Source organism: Pogona vitticeps, chromosome 4 (genome assembly GCF_051106095.1).
Source record: "Pogona vitticeps strain Pit_001003342236 chromosome 4, PviZW2.1, whole genome shotgun sequence".
In the NCBI taxonomy this organism is placed as follows: Eukaryota; Metazoa; Chordata; class Lepidosauria; order Squamata; family Agamidae; genus Pogona; species Pogona vitticeps.
This window is the reverse complement of record NC_135786.1, coordinates 5728133-5745849: the sequence shown is the minus strand read 5'-3', so window position 1 is coordinate 5745849 and position 17717 is coordinate 5728133. Positions and strand designations below refer to the sequence as shown.

Genomic DNA, 17717 nt, shown 5'->3' with positions numbered 1-17717 from the left:
TATATATATATGTTATTTCTAGACAAGTTTAGTTAGTTTTTAAAAGCTACGGATCATTTGGGAAGATTTTATTGCCTTTAAACCGGTGATGAAAGAGCCTCAAGAGTTAGCACTTGTCTGCAGCTTCAAAGTCTAGGTGACAGACTTAGGATGCAATATGTTTATGTTTGCATTAGGGCTTAAAAATTAATAGATTGTAAGTGGCTAATTAAAAAACAAAATAAAACAAAAAATAGCCAAATAAATCCAAAAGGGGAACAATGCCTTGTTTTCAAAAGGACCAATAAAAACACAATGCAATGAAATGGCATTTAATTTTCAAGAAGCTCTTTTTCTCAGTCTTAGAGGGTTTTTTTGGTTTTTAATAGCATGGGACATCTCCTAGTATAAATGACTGCATATTTGCACTACAGCACATTAGGGTCTAACCCCTAAAAGCAGCATATTTTTCTTCCACTGCTACCTTTTCAAGCCTAAAGAAGTAGACTGTGAAACTCTGATGGATAGATCACTGTTTTAAGTCGGTTCTATGGCAGATGTTTAGATGCTATTTGCATTGTGCCATTTGAATTAACACTATTGTGATGTGTTTGCATATAAATACAATGTATTTATCCATAATGAGCCATCTGAAGTTATTATGACCCCAAGACACTAGCCTTCCTCCCTCCACTTCAAAACTACCAGCTTAGAAATTAGAGCAGTGGTTAGTCTTAATGGTCTTGTAACCCAGAACATTCATCACATGGCAATAATTAATAGACTCAGTCGTTTGGTAGATTCACAGATGAAGTTGGGTGAACTTTTAAAATCTAATATATGATGAGACTTTAACAAAACCTGCAAGGATGACTGTCTTGCCAAAGATTGGCTGAGATAGAAGGGGTAAGAAAAACTCCAGCATGCGCCCCAGAATCTGTTTTTCACTTTAGGTGCTGGGCTGGTTTTGAAATAGTAAATCCAGTGACTTTCATAAAGGTTTCCTCAATCAGTGAAGTAGGGTGTGCATTGAGGCTAACAATATAGGGAGCATTCCTTTTTCATAGCAAGCTTGACGTAAGGTCATGCTGGAGACTAGATGCAATTGGATGGCTGCCAGGCCAAGCACTGATTGCTCCAGAATGGGATCAATCTCCCTTAAAGCAGGTATTCCATTGGCTATGGAATCACTCCAACCTGGCCCCCCTGCTGCTGAACCAACAAGGGTCCAGATTGGGCAAGGATTGGGGTCAGGATGAAGTACATTTCCCCATGTGTCATGTGACTGTCGGAAAATAGATTGCACCGGACTGCTCCATAAGCAGCCCATTGCTATCTATCTTCCCATGTAATTAAACCCTTTGCTTCTATTCCTTAAGTAATAATATTTAGCTTGCATATGCATAAAGCTTCACCCGTTGCAATTACTGTTTAAACAATATTTAACTCAGCAAATGCCCTGATAGTAGAAATCTTATTTAACACGTGAAGGATTGTGCTCTCAGGCCTTGACAATAACAGAGGCTATTTTCACTATCCTGGGAACGATGGCCATATTGTGAGTGGAGTAACATTTAATAAGTCTTTTATAAAATTGTAAAAATGGTTCAGTCTGAATAAATTTGCTACCAAAGAGATATCTTTAAATATACTGAAGCAACAAAATTTACCTCAAAGTGATACTTGAACAAGAAATAATATTTTGACCACTAGAATGCTTTTAAAATATAAAAACAAATGTTTTGTATAAATGTTTTTAACATGTGAATGATTGAAAAGACTAATAGCACTGCAAATGAGTGTTCGTTATTTGGGTGCTATTCTTTGCTAGGTTTTGCTTTTCTGTACAGTGCTTGTTAAAATGTATTACATTAGCGGACAATTTCCATTCATTGCTGTTGTGGAGGAAAAAGTGTGGGCAAAAGAAGACTTAATAGTCTTGCATATCTCTCAGCCATGGGGTGAGCTGGGTTTCCTCTAGAATCTAGATTTTAGAATCTAGCATTTTAGACTTTAGATTTTGGAATCTAGCATAACAGATATGTACTGTATTTTTCCATGTATATGATACTTTTTTCTAAAATCTTTAGACTGAAAATTGAGGGTCGTCTTATACACGGAAGTTAGTGGAGGAGATAACAAAAACAAGTGGAGCGGGGAAGGGATCAAAGCGATTGTGCAGCCGCGGGGACTGCTTTGATTGCTTTCCCCCTCCACTTGCTAAGCCCCGCTTAGATTTCTTAATTTGGGGTTAGAAAACTGGGGGGGGGGGGGAGAGATATTATACATGGGGGTGTCTTATACAGGGAAAAATATGGTCTATAGCCTCCAAATCAGTTATTCTAACTTTGGCTCCTCCCCCCCCGGTGGTGAGGTAGGCTGCCCACTTTTAGCTTTTTAAGCACTGACATATGTGTTTTGATGATAATACACAGTCTTATATATGTTTTAAAGTGTTGTACAAAATTGGTATGGGAACTGGACAATAATTTCTTGGTGATGTGAAGGGCAGTAGCCAGTTGGCATTGTCCATAGCTAAGTTCTCCTGCAAATGTGCAGAATGAGGTTTCATTCTGGAGAAAGAAAAAACAAGTATGTTTCAGATTGAAAAAAGTGAGGGTGCTTCCAAATCAGGTCTTGGGGCTCAAAACATATTATGTCCCATTTTACCTGTCCGATGCCTTTAGTGATCACTGGTGTTTTCCAGATGCTTCTTTCCTCTTGTCCCACTGGGCATTTACCAAATACATGGCATATTTTAGTATGTTGTGCTATAAAGGCCCGTACTGTGGCACCTTCACTAAACAGTTATATGCTTCAAGGCATGTATGTTTTCAAATCTGTGAAACTCAGAGATGAGTGGTGGAATATAATTTCTAGTGGCCCTCTGTTTTTCAGAGCTAGAAATATGTGTATATTTGGGGAATAATTCAAAATAAAAATTTGATTGAAAAACATATTGACTCACGTCTATTCTTGATCAGTGCATCAGGTGATTTAAGGAGGTTGCCTTAATTAAGGAAAGTTTCCAACCTGATAGGGAAATTTATTGTAAATAATCTAAGTCTTTGAAGTATCAAGATGAATAAAATACCAGTACAGAAAAGATAATGATCCAATCTAGTTTGCTGAAGATGAAAGTTGTAGCAAAAGGAGCAGGATCTTCAAAGCAAAACATGGTGCTTGCGCAGGCTCGCGTGATGTTGACTCACATGTTGAGTATGAGTTTATCGGAGAAGTCCCCTGGTGCCAAAACCTCCTGGTACAGGGGGTGTCAGAATCAATGCTTCATTTCCTACCAACTTTAGGGCTGCTTTGGTGTAGAGTCAGACATGAATGCAAAAACCAGACCTCTACACATTGGGATTTTTCTTGTCATCCCTGAAGAATATGATTTGTCATTTTCTTCAGTTAAACTTTACCCAACAATAGCTTCTGCTGCTCTGTCCTGGCTTGACAATTATTCTGTTTTCCTTTTCGAAGCAGGATTACTTAAGCATTTGGTTGAAGGGGAGGGATGGGCCTTCGAGCAAAACTCTAGCCTAGCTATAGAAGGTTCTTGAAAGGAACTCAGTGTAGGCACAGACGCTGTGTTGTAACTTCACAGATGACCCATGAAAGGCCTGTAGTAAGTAACAGATAACAGGAACAAAGATCTTGTAGCATCTTAAAGGCTTACATAGTTGCTGGCTGAAACTTTGTTGCTCAGTCTACTAAGTCACAACTAGAGTAGCCCCATTGAATTGGTGGGGATTTGGTCAGTCATACATTCCATTGATTCAATAGACCTACTCTAGTTGTGATGTACGATATCAGGCAGAAGTTACAAACTGACCTCTATATAAACGACTGCAAGTAAGGGTGTGATCACATAAGGAAATAGATCACATTTTGGATTGCTTATGGAGTGGTCTGGTGTGATCTGTTTCCTGGTAGTCACATGACATTTGGGGAAATGAACTCCAGTCTAACCCTGATCCATGCACAGGTTGGACCTTTTTTCATCCATCTGTAGGGCTTCTACTTTTAAAGACTGCATTGGACCAATTCGCTGGCAGACAGAAGAGTTACTTTAAGGGAGATCACTCTGTTAAAATAACCCATCCCAGTGCAATCAGATGTGGGATTTTGTAGGCATTTGATCATGGCTTAAGCAGCCATTTTGTGGATTGCTGAAGACTGGAGAAGGCCCATTTGGTGGTTTGTGCTGTTTCGTGTTTCTTTTTGCCAAAAAGTGTTTAGCACTTCCCAGCCCTGCCTCCTCCAGCAGGCACCCACTCAGAGGCAGCCCCTTGCCTTCCACACTGTGCCTCCTCAGGGTGCTGGCTCTGAATGGGAGCTTACTAGAGAAAGTTGGGCTGGGAAGCACCAAACGTGTGCTGAACTGAAAAACAAACTGGCACAAACTATCAAACTGGTAATCCATGCCCATCTCTACTTAAGATTCAGTAAGATCTTGCTGCGCATTCACACATGTACACTCCTATACTTTGTGTAATGTTTTGTTACAAATAATTTGCACATTATTCTATAGAAACAACAACAACGAAGGTTGTAAATTTAAAAAATATGATAAAGTATCTTTCTCCTTCTGCCATTAATTCTGTTGTCTTGTTTTGCAGAGAACTGTACCAAAATACTTTGTTTATTTGACTGTACCGTAAAGAATCCAGTATAGTCCCCTGGAAGATAATTGTTAACCAGTTTGGGGCTTTAAGCATACTGCTACTTGGTTTTGAATGTTCACCTAGAGTACAATCATAGCTCCAATGTGAACTGTGTTCTAGAAGTAAATTTAAGAAGAACTTAGATTATATGGAAGTGTAGGCTGCGGACGGACAGTAGAGTTGTACATTGCTGCAAGTGGCAAGATTAGAGTAGCCATTTACCATGGCGTGCATGGGTGCAACTTTTGAACTGACTTAATGTAAAGTCAAAGAGGTATTGCAGGCTTCTGAAACTCTAGAAGAACCTCAGAATTCAAGGAACATAACTGTGGGATGAATTGTGCAGTGCTGGAAAAAAACGGTTCTGTAAATAGTACTCTTGGATTCTCATTGAGTTGGACATTTAAAGAGCTTGCACTTCTTTTGGTAAAGTTACTTGTTGCCTTTGAGTAGCACTGAGTAGAACCTTGAAGCTAAAGGATAGGCTGGAGGTAACCCCTGGTGGCCTTACCTGAAAAGATTATGACTTGCTTACCGTTGTCTAAATGTTGTGATAATTGGTTTATTTTGGTGCCAGGAAGTACAAACCATTTTGTATTAGCAGACTGATGCTAGTGTTCAGGCGGCTGAAAGATCCCATGACTCAGTTCATAGTAGAAAAGTGTCATAACAAATAAACGGCTATAGATTGACCTCTCTTGCTGTTTACTGCTTTTTATGAATGAATTGTTTCAGTGTGATTTGGTTATTAAGAAAAGAGATTTTTATTCCTAGCAGAGCCTCTGTTAAACAGTATTCTTGGTGAGAAACCAATGACTCAGTTAAAACATATAGCAAGAACAGGTTGATATTACTATCCGGTTCACTGAATAATGAAACCTCTTCGTATACCTGTAGCTATTTAGAATTATTTATTTGGGCTGTGTGATGATAGACATTCTTACGTGACAGTACAATACCGTTGATACTACTGCCTTTTCAAAATGTGCTTGTTTGTATTCTTCATTTGGTCCTCTTCCTTGTCATTTGCTATTCCAATAATTGAGGGTTGCCATGCTGTTGGTGTTCTAATAATGTGCGTAAAAACAAAAAAAATATCCACTTTTGATAAGCAGGAAGTGTTATTTCCCTGCTTTTTAAAATTTAAGTTTATTGAGTGTAAGAAAATTTCTCTGCCAATTCTACATTACATAGGAAATCTGCTGAGGTGCGAAAAATGGATGTGTCAATAATTTAGGACTATTTTGTTTCCCCAGCAACAAAGAAGCACACAGGTAGTTGATTCCAACTTGATATAACTTGAGCATTTGTCCTTAAGGTGCACACAAGACTCTTGATTTTGTCTGCTGAAACAAATCCACCTGGCGATCTTATTAGAAAATTGTTAATTTAGGGTGTGATCAAGTAGCTATTTGTCCTGCAGTTTGGTCTGGGTTGACGTTTGTTCCTTTTGCCAACAGCCACACGATGTACGTGCCATCACCAACCAGCTCTCCCTGACTTTATGCTTACCTGCACCACTGCACCTTTTTGAGCCCCTGTCAGGTGCTGCTGTTTTTTTTTTTTAATGTGCATACAATCGTTCCATTTTGGTTCAGTTCCAGGAGGTGTGATTGGTGGGATGGAACTCAAGCAGCTGACTGGCTGCCCCTTTGCTGAAGCTGCTTAACCCTCTTCAGAAATGGGAGACTTCTTAGCTGCTCGCCTGCCGATGGGACCCAAGAGAAAAACCTGGATTTCTTTTTTAGCTGTTGCTGATGCTTTGAAACCGCAGAAGCCTCTGTGCGGCAAGGTCAGAAGACCAGCCGCCGTAAGATCAATTCCATGCGATGGAGTGAGCTCCTGTTGCTTGTCCCAGCTCCTGCCAACCTAGCCGTTCGAAAGCGTGTAAAAATGCAAGTAGATAAATAGGTACCATCTCGGTGGGAAGGTCACGGCATTCTGTGTCTAGTCGAGCTGGCCACGTGACCACAGAAACTGTCTACAGACAAAACGCTGGCTCTACGGCTTGGAAACGGGGATGAGCACCGTGCCCTAGAGTTGGACACGACTGGACTAAATGTCAAGGGGAACCTTTACCTTTGCCCAAAGCATTGGACAGTATTGGATATATAACGACTAAAACAACAACAATGCTTTGAAATGGTTTTTTAAAACAGATGTGCTGTGTCAGTTAGCAACAGTTAAAAGAAATTGAAAGCTTCAGTCTCCCTTTACCTTCAAAGATGAGCTTGAAAAGGAAGCTTCTCATTTCTCAGGATCATTAAGTGGTTTGTGCAAAGCACTGAGGAGAAGCCAGGAGAGGGCAAAAATTTCTTCTTCTTCCTTTCTTAAAGGACAGAAGATTGAGCTCAGCATGGTCCCTTGAGGAGCAGTGTGGTTGATTCTTGCATGTAGATCAACCCCAATGACATTTTGCACCTCAAAGTGACCCTGTGTAGCATTATCTCTAGACTGATCCAGGCCAGAATAATTCAGTTACCTGGTTTGCACCTTTAGATGGGTGGTTGTCTTTGAATACAGAAGGTTAACACTGCTGGTTTTGTTCATTTAGTTAGAACATATTCTGCCTCCAGTTTTGTTTAGAAGGGAGCACATTCCCCCAGCTGCTCTGTGCCTTCTGCAGGTAAATTAGACCCAAGGGTTTTCATTAACTATAGTTTCCCTGGAGTCCATCAGAGTGCTTTTCTGCTCCGAAAGCATGACTACAAGGAGAAGCACTCCAGATAGCCCCCCCCAATTGTATCCATTGCCTATTTAAAGACAGCAGATAAAAGGGGAGCCGTAGAGCATTTGGTAGATCAGAATTGGAACTGTGACCAGTATTCCATGCTGAAGATGGGTTTAATTCAGAATTACAGCAGTAGCAGTGGTTTGAAGCTGGCTGCTATAACTGTATTCTTCATTTGGCTGTGTTTCTGCTGTGAACGGTGAGCAGCAATATTACAGTGGGAGACGTGCCTGACTTTTGGATAAATCCAGGATTGTGAAGTGCAGTTCTGCATCCATTTGCTGGCGTGCTGCATTTCTGGTTCAGTGGTTCACGGCTAGTTATTTCTGACTTGATTCCGTGCCATCAGGTCACTGTTGCTACGGTGAGCTGTGGCTCAGGCACCTGTATACAGGCCAAGTAACAGAAAGCATATTTCAAATCCTGGTGCCAACCTGGTGCTCTCCAGAGGGGTGGGACCTCAGGCCTCAGCTTGCCAGAAACAAAACGTTTCACAGCCCTACCAAATACATCTTTGTCAAACCACGATCGCACGGGTTAGGGCTGCCACCCTGGAGGTCTAGGTTCCATATCTAGTGATCCATGAAACATGTGATCACTTTGGGGCCATCAGCCTGCCCTACCTTACAAGATTGTCGCCAGGATAAAATGGAGTGGATGGAGAGCCATATATCCTATCTTGAACTCACTGGAGAAAAGGTTTGGTGTAAAAGTAACTAATATTAAATAAATAAGTAAATATTGCCATTTCTGTTTGCACTGGAACTGTGGGATGTTGGAACTGTCAGTTAACACAAGCTTGAAGAAGTTAGAGCAGCTTCAGATGGTTTGAGTTCATACCATAAATCAGGCATTAGACTGTTTTACCCTACTTTTACCCTCTTTGGTTTTGAGGAAATGTTGTCTGTTTCCACCGACTTTATTTCTTTCGTCGCATTAGAAGGTTGCCCGATTCAAAATCATGGACGCTCATGAAATATAGTCAAAATCAAAAACCAATTAAAAGTACACGACCATCAGACTATTTTGACCAGAAGTGATCAGAGCTTGAGATGTGTGTAGAAACATTTCCTCGACTTCAACCGTCACGCAAGGGGATCGATGACCATGAAATGTCATGGATGGGCACTGTCCCAGTTCAACACTTCCGGGAGTGAAGGGTTTGCTGGTTGCATTCCATTGGCTGGGGGATGCCTAAGTGTGTTCACAATGCTTTTCCACTCTTTAGGGAAGGTCCTTCCATGTCTTCCTCCTACCATCTGAAGTTAGCACATATCCAAAGATTCAGAAATTTTCCAGAAGTAGCATATGCCTTTGCTGGTTTCTGCTTGGGATTGGACACCCTGACTAAAAATGACATGAGATCAGAAACATTGAGGATTTTTAACTAGCACTGTGGAACTACAGGAGTGACCTCAAACGGTCTTCCTTTCCAAGCACATAGGCTCCAGTGCCAAAGAAGCCATGAGGCAGGTCTGCAAGACAATCCGCTTGCACAAAAGATTACTCTTAGCCATATGTACGCATTGGTAGCCCATCTGTGTAGGGATTGATTAGCCTTTCATGAAGGCAGAAGGCTTGCTGTTGTGTACTTCTAGCCTTTGTTTATTGACAAAGATGACCGATCATTTCTTAACTAAAAAGCCATTGGTTGTTGTGGTTTTTTCAGGCTCTTTGACCATGTTCTGAAGGTTGTTCTTCCTAACATTTCGCCAGTCTCTGTGGCCGGCATCTTCAGAGGACAGCACTCTGACCAGAGCACAGAGTGCTGTTCTCTGAAGATGCTGGCCACAGAGACTGGCGAAACGTTAGGAAAAACAACCTTCAGAACACAGCCAAAGAGTCCAAAAAAACCACAACAACCATTAGATCCTGGCCGTGAAAGCCTTCGCAAATACATTAAAGAGCCATTCCTTCCATTAACCAGTCCTGTAAAGGCATAGCAAAGTAATGTGCAACAAAATGCATCAAGTGTCCAATCCATACTGTCTCAATGCCATGGAGTCTAACTGAAATCCAAGGGTGAAGCTACAATACAGGGGACGCATGGAAGATGCATGTACTTTTTGTGTTTCCTCCTGTAGCACACAATGTAGCTAAAGAGGTAGAGCAAATATAACGGACCATCGGGAATTCCTGCTCCTGATGCTTTGGCCAAGATGCTTAGGGTCTACCAGATTCTGATTAAGTGCTTTTCTTTCAGAGACCATCAATGCTTTTGCGTTAGCTAAACAATAGGAGCACAAGCAAATTGTAACCTGCATTGTCTTGTGTTTCTCTTCCAGTAAATGAATTCACAGTGATCAGGAAGAAGTTCAAGTGTCCCTACTGCAGTTTCTCAGCCATGCATCAGTGCATCCTGAAGAGGCATATGCGATCCCACACAGGAGAAAGACCCTACCCCTGTGAAATCTGTGGGAAAAAGTTTACTCGCCGGGAGCACATGAAACGACATACCTTGGTAAGTTTGAGCCTTTGAATGTCTTGCAGGGGGCCAGGAGTGAACCTGAGTAACTAAACCTTTAACTGTAGTAGGAAAGTGCCTTACTCCTCCAGTCACTGCCGCTATGCAGCTTTCTAGTGGAGTCACAAAGTTAAAAAGGTACATCAGGCGATGCCTTCCACAGGCTGCTTGTCTTTCACCCCCAACTGGCTCCGAGGGGAATGCCTCCCCCCCACCCCCCGAGTAGAACAGACATTGGTTGTACAGGCAGCAGAGATGCTACTGGCATGAGCACCACATCTTAGTTTCCAAAACGACAGCCTTTACAGAGGAGACACGCGGTTGGCTATCCTGCTTAAACAGCAGCGTTGGGGTGGTTTGTGTGTCTGTTATCTGTTGTCATAGGATCCCAATCCCCCACTGCCTTCTTTTCTTGCCCATTCGGATGAGTGCTCAGCCATCTGGTTGTGCAACTGATGGCTCCCTGAGATGTCCCTTGATTTGTGTCCTTGCGGCAGGCTCATCTTACGCTCTTTGGCTGCCCTCAAGCTTTGTCTACCGTAAATGGACATTCTTCTTCATGGGTCTGTTTTTGTCAGAGGTAAACACCTTGTTAAACTAACCGAACATCAGGTGCATTGCTTTATCCCTGAAATTGCAGGGTGTATAAACTGTAATTTGTTGATAAAAACGCTCTGCTGGAAGTACAAATATTAAGTACTTGCAAAGCTATGTATGTACAAAGACACAATATATTCATGTTCTGCTTTACCTCTCTGTTTCGTGGCAAGTAAGAAATATATGTGAAAATGAGATGAGGGCAAAATGCAATTAAATCAGAACAAAAGGCACGGTTAATGTCACTTTAGACTTCAAATCACAGCTCAACACAATTGTTGATATGGTGCTTTTGGGAGATATACCAATGACCCCTCTGTTTTCCACTTTCTATCGGTGATGAGCTTTGCTGATTCTGATGGATTTGTGGGTTGATTTGGCCATATGTCTTACACAGGGCTCAATAAATCAAAATTCATCTTCAAAGGGCATCTTTGGATGTTATTAATCATTTGTAATCAGGAAAAGGAAATATTATTCATCTCAGTCCATTACAAGGATAGTTGAAACAAAATAAGAGCTACTGAATCCTGTACTGCTGAGTTGAACCCATACAATGGGTTGATCTGCTTTTACTTCCTCTTCTATTCTCAGTGGCTGACAGGAGGAAATCAGCTTGAACAGAGTAGAAAATTAGAAACAGTCACTTAAAGATGTGTCTGGTGCATTACAATATAGCTGCCATTATTTCTTGCCTGCCCATCGGCCTGCCTTAACTCGTTTTCTCCTCCCCCCCACTTCTCCTTCCCAAGGTTCACAGCAAAGACAAGAAATACGTTTGCAAAGTTTGCAGCCGAGTGTTCATGTCGGCAGCCAGCGTGGGCATCAAGCATGGCTCCCGCCGCCATGGCATTTGCACAGATTGCTCTGGCCAAGGTATGCCCCGTCACTTAGATGCCAGCGGCCGAGCCGGCTCGCCAGAGGAATTGTACAGCACGGAAGGCCCGTACATGGAGGATCCTGAGGATCTCAAAGGAGAAATGGATGAAGACACGGCGGACGACGACGACCTCAAATGGAAGGATGACATAGAAATTTCGCAAGATGGTGCGATCTCGGAAGTTGACAAAGACGGTGTTGACTCCCCACAGGAACACGAGAACTCGAGGGGAACAGACAAGGATTTCACATGGATTTCTTAAGAGATTTTGTGGTTTTGGTATGGAGCAGGGAAGAGACAGTTGCGTTGAGAAAACTCAAGAAGCCTCGTCCTTTTCCCAGTGTACAAAAAAGTCTTGTATGGGTGGAGGACGGTGTTTTGTTTTGCCCTATAAAACCAACAAGTTCCATCCAGACAGTGGTCATATCAGTAAACATCTCTCCTTTGAGGGCTCAGCTTCGCTGTCCTTTGCCTTTCCTGCAGTTCTGAAAAATGTGTCCCTCTGTTTCAGTTGGGAACCCACTGTGTCCCGTGTAGGCACCACGGGAGTTTTGACCCTGATTTTTTTTTCCATCCACAAATACAGAGAACTCTTCCTTCTCAAGCAATTGTAACAAGGTTACCCATAGTAAAAACAAAGCAGTGTACGGGGTGTTTGACTTTGCCCCTGGATTACGCAGCCCTTGAGAGAAGGTAGAGAAAGCAATTAGTAACTCAGGTCTTACATCCTTAGCTAGAACAGGGAGGTTGCCCTAAAATCTGTTCAGGAATAGATTAATTTGTTGCTCCCTGAGATGTGGGAGGATACGTGTTGCAAAAGTGCCCCCCAGCGGCCCACCTGTGTAATTGTACTTTCTTCAAGATGTGTTTTCTTACCATTCTTCAGCATCCGATACTGTGTCTGAAGCGGGCGTCCTGATGGAGTGAGAAACCCAAGCCCGGACTGTTTTGCAAAGTTCTGTGAAGCTCTACTAGCTTTTCTCTGTCTTGCAGGCTAAGCACCTAAGAGATCTGCTGGATCAAACCAAATGTTTTCTAATCCAGCGTTCAGTTCACACCATGGTCGACCAGATGCACAATTTGTCCAAGCACTGTTCTCCCACCTAGCAACTCTATCACAGCTGGTTTCTTCTGGCTAGTGGAACAGGAGGATTTGGGGGGTCTTCAGTCATGGCACACGCCATCAGAAGGTATCAGAGGTGGTCCTTCACTATGGCAGGCACTTCTGGTGGGCAGAGACCTGCCCGTAAGGTACAAGGAGCTGGGATGTTAACCTGCCTAAGCCTTGTTTTGACATGAAAAGGATCTGTATAAGGCCACTGTTGTACCTCATGTACATTTTATCTTCCTTTTTAGGCATCCATGTGTCTTTCAGCCCCAGGTGAATGTCACAGTGGTCTAGTGCCATCAGGGCTCATGTGGTTGCATAGCAGGGTGCGTGACACCATGAGCTGCATCTATCACTCCCCCCCCACTCTCTTGGGTTCTATGTAATCTTCACATTAGCCTGAGCCCCCCCCCCCCGAAGTAGTATATGGTTGCAATCTCTTCCTGATGTAATACAAAGTATTTTGAAATGAGCTGGGTCTTCCATGGGCCATTAATGGTTGTTGTGGGTTTTTCGGGCTCTTTGGCCAAGTTCAAAGAGCCCAAAAAAACCCACAACAACCATTAGATCCCGGCCGTGAAAGCCTTGGCAAATACAATAACCATTAACTTTACAAAAGACCGGCTTGTTATTTGTTAATGATGACTAATACATTTTTGAACTCTTGTGGCTAGGGTGTGTGGTTATGGGGACTGTCATGACGAGCATCTCCGTTTCCCATTGATCACACCATTCACCAACATTTTTGAACTGCTTAGCACCAGACAATTTCTCTGGAGTTTCCACGCCCCTGCGTTTATTTTTAAATAATGAAGATCTAACACACGTCAGTCCCATTTCTGGCCGCGGGTTTGTGCCCTGTAGTGTTTGCAGAGCTGTGTGGTCCTGATCCTAAGAACTGGTGAGTGATGTCATTTAGTAAAGTCCTGTTTCTCTGGAGCAGCCTTAAAACAGTCAATGAGCCTGTCGTCTTCTTACCTCTACTTCTTGTGTTGGGAATGGGCCGCAAGCTAAACAGATTTTGCTGCAGAACAGATTTTTAAACCAAGTGCACTAAAAAATAAGCCTGGAAACTGTCTGTAAAGAACAAATCTCAGAAAGAGGGAGTGCAAATAATAAAGGGTGCTATTTTTATTTTACTGTCCAATAAGGATGATGGAGTTCTGAGAGCCATTTCTGGGGAGCAGTGGATGCTATTATGTACTGTGGCCCTTGGCTCAATCTTGCACTGTGTCCTTGAAATGGTCATAATAACAAAGGTAGTTGAGACCATCACATAAAAGAGCAAAGTTTATTAATTCCTACCCTAAGGCCTTCCTCAGTATCACTCAATAGGGACAGAACGAAAAAAGCAAACAGCCTTCCCTTCTTATGTCGTCAGTGCACTCCAAAAAAACTTTTTGAGTAGCATTGCTGAAAGAGTGTGAGGCAGCCTTCCTCATCCTCCCCTCACATGGTTACATCTTTAAATAGGCACATCATCAACATCTTAGAACTGTAGAGCAGGAAGGGACCTTTTGGATCATCTAGTCCACCCCCTGTCATGGAGGCCCACTAGGGAATTGAACTCCCAACCTCTGGTTCTTCAGCTGGAGACCTCAACCTACCAAGCTGTCCAGCAGTTCCTTATATATCCTTTAATAGTCTAAGGACCAAACCTAAAATGGTTTCAGAATGTTTTCGGAGAAGCAGAGTGTGGGCTGATATTCGCTGACATGGTGTGTTCTCACAGAAGCCTGCCACACAAACAAACATATGCACAAGCCGTATGGCAGCAATCTTGGTCAGGCTGTGCAGAGCAGCTCTTGAACGTCAAGCTGACACTTCTTGAAGTGTTATAGAAACCTACAAACACAATGTGTGGACTTGTGACTTATAAAAAATGGTTTCATCGGAGACTCCAAGGGCTTTAAAAAGGGAGTTGCACTATGTTTGCTGTACAATTGAGCTTTGGACTCTGTAAAAGGTGTCATCTCAACACATCCCAAGAACAGGGCTAGAAAGAACCAAAGCGAACCAGCCCCCGAAACCTCAGCAGCCTGCAGTTTTGTTTGTCAAGGTGGATTCTCTCCTAAAATACTACCATTTGTGTTGTTTTGTGGACCCAGTTGTGTGCTGATGAGATTCATATTTTTCCGTCTTTCTTGACAATGCTAGGCTTAAATTAGTAGCAACTGTGTGATACCTCCCCAACTTTCCAAGTTTTTTTTAAAGCCACGTCCTGTAGGCATCTGTTTTGTTTGGTCCTTGGGACAGAGTTCAAATTTAAAACTTTCCATTTAGAGGTAATCTACTAAGGAACAACAAACAGAAAAACCAGCAAGGTTTCCTAGAAATCTTTTTTTAAGCCACAGATTTTTTTTAAATTTGATCCAGGTCTGGTAGATGAGGCATGTGCAGCAATTTTCCCTATAGTTTAACTCTTCCATGAGCCCTGGATAGGATTGTAACTTAGAAGCAGAGTCATAAGTGGGTCATGACGACTGGGGCTTTGACTGTTGTTGCTGTTGTTTAGTTGTTAAGTTGTGTCCGACTCTTCGTGACCCCATGGACCAGGGCATGGCAGGCCCTCCTGTCTTCCACTGCCTCCCGGAGTTGGGTCAAATTCATGTTGGTCGCTTCAATGACCCTGGCCATCTGTCTCATCCTCTGTCGTCCCCTTCTCCTCCTGCCCTCACACGTTCCTAACATGAGGGTCTTTTCCAGGGAGTCTTCTCCACTCATGAGATGGCCAAAGGATTGGAGCCTCAGCTTCAGGACCTGTCCTTCCAGTGAGCACTCAGGGTTGATTTCCTTCAAATTGGATAGGTTTGTTCTCTTTGCAGTCCAAGGGGCTCTCAAGAGTCTCCTCCAGCACTGCAATTCAAAAGCATCAGTTCTTTGGCAGTCAGCCTTCTTTATGGTCCAGCTCTCACTTCCATATATTGCTACTGGAAAAACCATAGCTTTGACTATGCGGACCTTTGTCGGCAAGGTGATGTCTGTGCTTTTTAAGATCCTTAAGATTTGTCTAGGCTTGGACAGAGGGCACCACAATTGAGAAGGTGTAACCTTCAGTACTGGAGGAGAAGAAAACCCACCTGCCTCCCCATCTCCTTAGGCAGCAGGAGATATGAAACAGGCAACCTCAGCACGAAACCCATATGCCCATTGCATGCTCAGACCCATGCTTTCCTCCCCAATTTTCTTCTCTCTTCTTTCCCTGCATAGGCCAACCTCACTTAATGTAAGTTTATCCCCCTAAGGCAGTGAAGCCCGCACACCAAAATTGCCATTGACAGATCTGCTTTGGAAGTTTGATTTTTTAGGAAAGTGGGGGAAATTGGCCCTTCCGTTCTTGCCCCATAAAGCTTTTGCAGTTTCCCCTTCATCCCACGGTTAGAAACTGATTTCTTGAATTGTGGCATTTAGGCACAATCTGAATGGTGGGCTATAATACTGTTTTGGTTTTTATTTGAACAAGGCTGGGAGCCAGGGCCCGTGTTGACATCATCTTGCGGTTGACCTTTTCCCTGTGGCATAGCACTTTTTAAAAAGACTTTGTGTTGGGGTGATCATATGAAGCTGAAATATCGAGTTAGCCAAAATACTTCTCCGCTTAATCCCTCACTGTCTGCTTTGACCGGGAGCAGCCTTCCTTGTTGGTCCCCGGGACTGGGGGTGCCAGGATTGCTTTAGCTCAGACATTCTCTTCCACCAAGGGACGTCTCACCCTGCCTCACATCTTTGCCTCGACACCTTACATCAGGGATTTCACATCCACAGAAGCTCTGGTTACCAGCCTGATAAATAATTAGGGTTGTTTTCCCATAGCCAGACTCCTGGTTAAAGGATCCACTCCTAGCCACACGTGGCTCTCTTGCAGGCTTGAAACCAGCCACTCACCTTGCTTTATGTAAAAAGATGTGAAGAATTTGGACCATTTGAGGCTTTCCTTTCAGGTCACTGACTTAATCAAAAGCGAGCACCATGTACCCTTTCTGAAGGCTGGCAACTTCTGTAGGTTTATTCTACAAAACGAAAGGCATCCTTTTGGCTCTATCCTGCAAAGTCCTCTTGCGCTAAAGAAATAAATGGAAATTATATATAAGTATGGCGTAACATCCTTTTCATCCAAGGCCGGCACTGGAGAGGATTCTCCCAGTTTATGCCTAGCGCTCATGTTTTCGTTCTCCCTGCTGATTTAGCATGTCTAACTAAGAACACAGCCACTTCCAGATCAAAATGTTGGACTCAGCAAGAGAGTTTTAAGGCTTCCAACTTTAGTGAAGAGCTAGAAAAACTCCCAAGGAAATTAAATGCAGGCACTCGAGATGATGGGGAACCATACCATATGAAAGCTGTTATTTCATTCTGTAGCATGTACCACTCTAAAGAAAGCCATACCGAATGGTTTTGTACAATTTTTATTTCCTAGATTATCTATTGTATGATTTTGATTTCTGCCTTTGGGATTCGCCCTTAGGATTCCTTTGTAATAAGGGGTGCTGTGTGTGTGTTTTAATATATATATATATTTATTTATTTTTAAAATCTGTCTACTAAAAAACCTGAAGCAAACAAAAAGGGCAGTGTTTAAACACTGCTCTCTCTTTTTGGCTGGGAATATTCTTTATTATACTGACTTTATATATTACTATAAACCTGTGTTTGTATTGGCAATGTTTAATATTGGGGGGTGGGTAAAGTATGGGGACATTTTAATAACCACCCAGAGAGAGATGGGAAATGACTCTGTGTGTGTACTGATTTTCTGTCCGTGTTGTCAGATCACTATGATATTTTCTATATGAACTTGCATTTCTTTGTCTAGGCATGCCGGAGGTCTGCCTGTCTAATTATATTTACTTTGTCATGCAATTAGCTTAGACATACTTGCAAAAACCAATCCGTTTCAATAAATTGGAACACTGCTGCTAAAAGATGTCTTGGGTTTGTGTCTCTTTTTTAAAGACATTGGAACATTTTTTTAAATCATTCCATTTATTTTCTGAGCCATGGTATCTTATACACAGCTAAAGGAGGGGACTATGAGGTACAGAAAGATCCTCACCTCTAAGTTTTAAATCCATTTAAAAATGAATTGTTGTGCTCTGTTGTTTTTAAATGTGTATGCGGTATTGATTTTATTTACAGTTTTTAATATAATACTGGTTCAATTCCCTTTTTTAATATTGTTTTTAGCTTTTAAATTTTGTCTTTCCATTGTTATAAGTCACCTTGGATCCTTTTAAGGACAAAAGCAGGGCAAAGATGGATGGATGGATGGATGGATGGATGGATGGATGGAT

At 42.4% G+C, this 17717-nt stretch overlaps 1 protein-coding gene across 4 annotated transcripts in view; it reads left to right on the top strand.

The window, feature by feature from the left end:
* The window catches only part of ZBTB46 (zinc finger and BTB domain containing 46), an 80474-nt gene extending 63126 nt beyond the window's left edge, over positions 1 to 17348 (top strand). For all 4 annotated transcript variants that reach the window (XM_078391980.1, XM_078391981.1, XM_072996688.2 and 1 more), the window contains 2 exons: positions 9663 to 9838; positions 11191 to 17348. In XM_078391980.1, the coding sequence (XP_078248106.1) occupies positions 9663 to 9838; positions 11191 to 11580 (566 nt within the window). In that variant the 3' untranslated portion in view covers positions 11581 to 17348. The remainder of the gene's footprint in view (positions 1 to 9662; positions 9839 to 11190) is intronic.
* Positions 17349 to 17717: the final 369 nt, after the last annotated feature.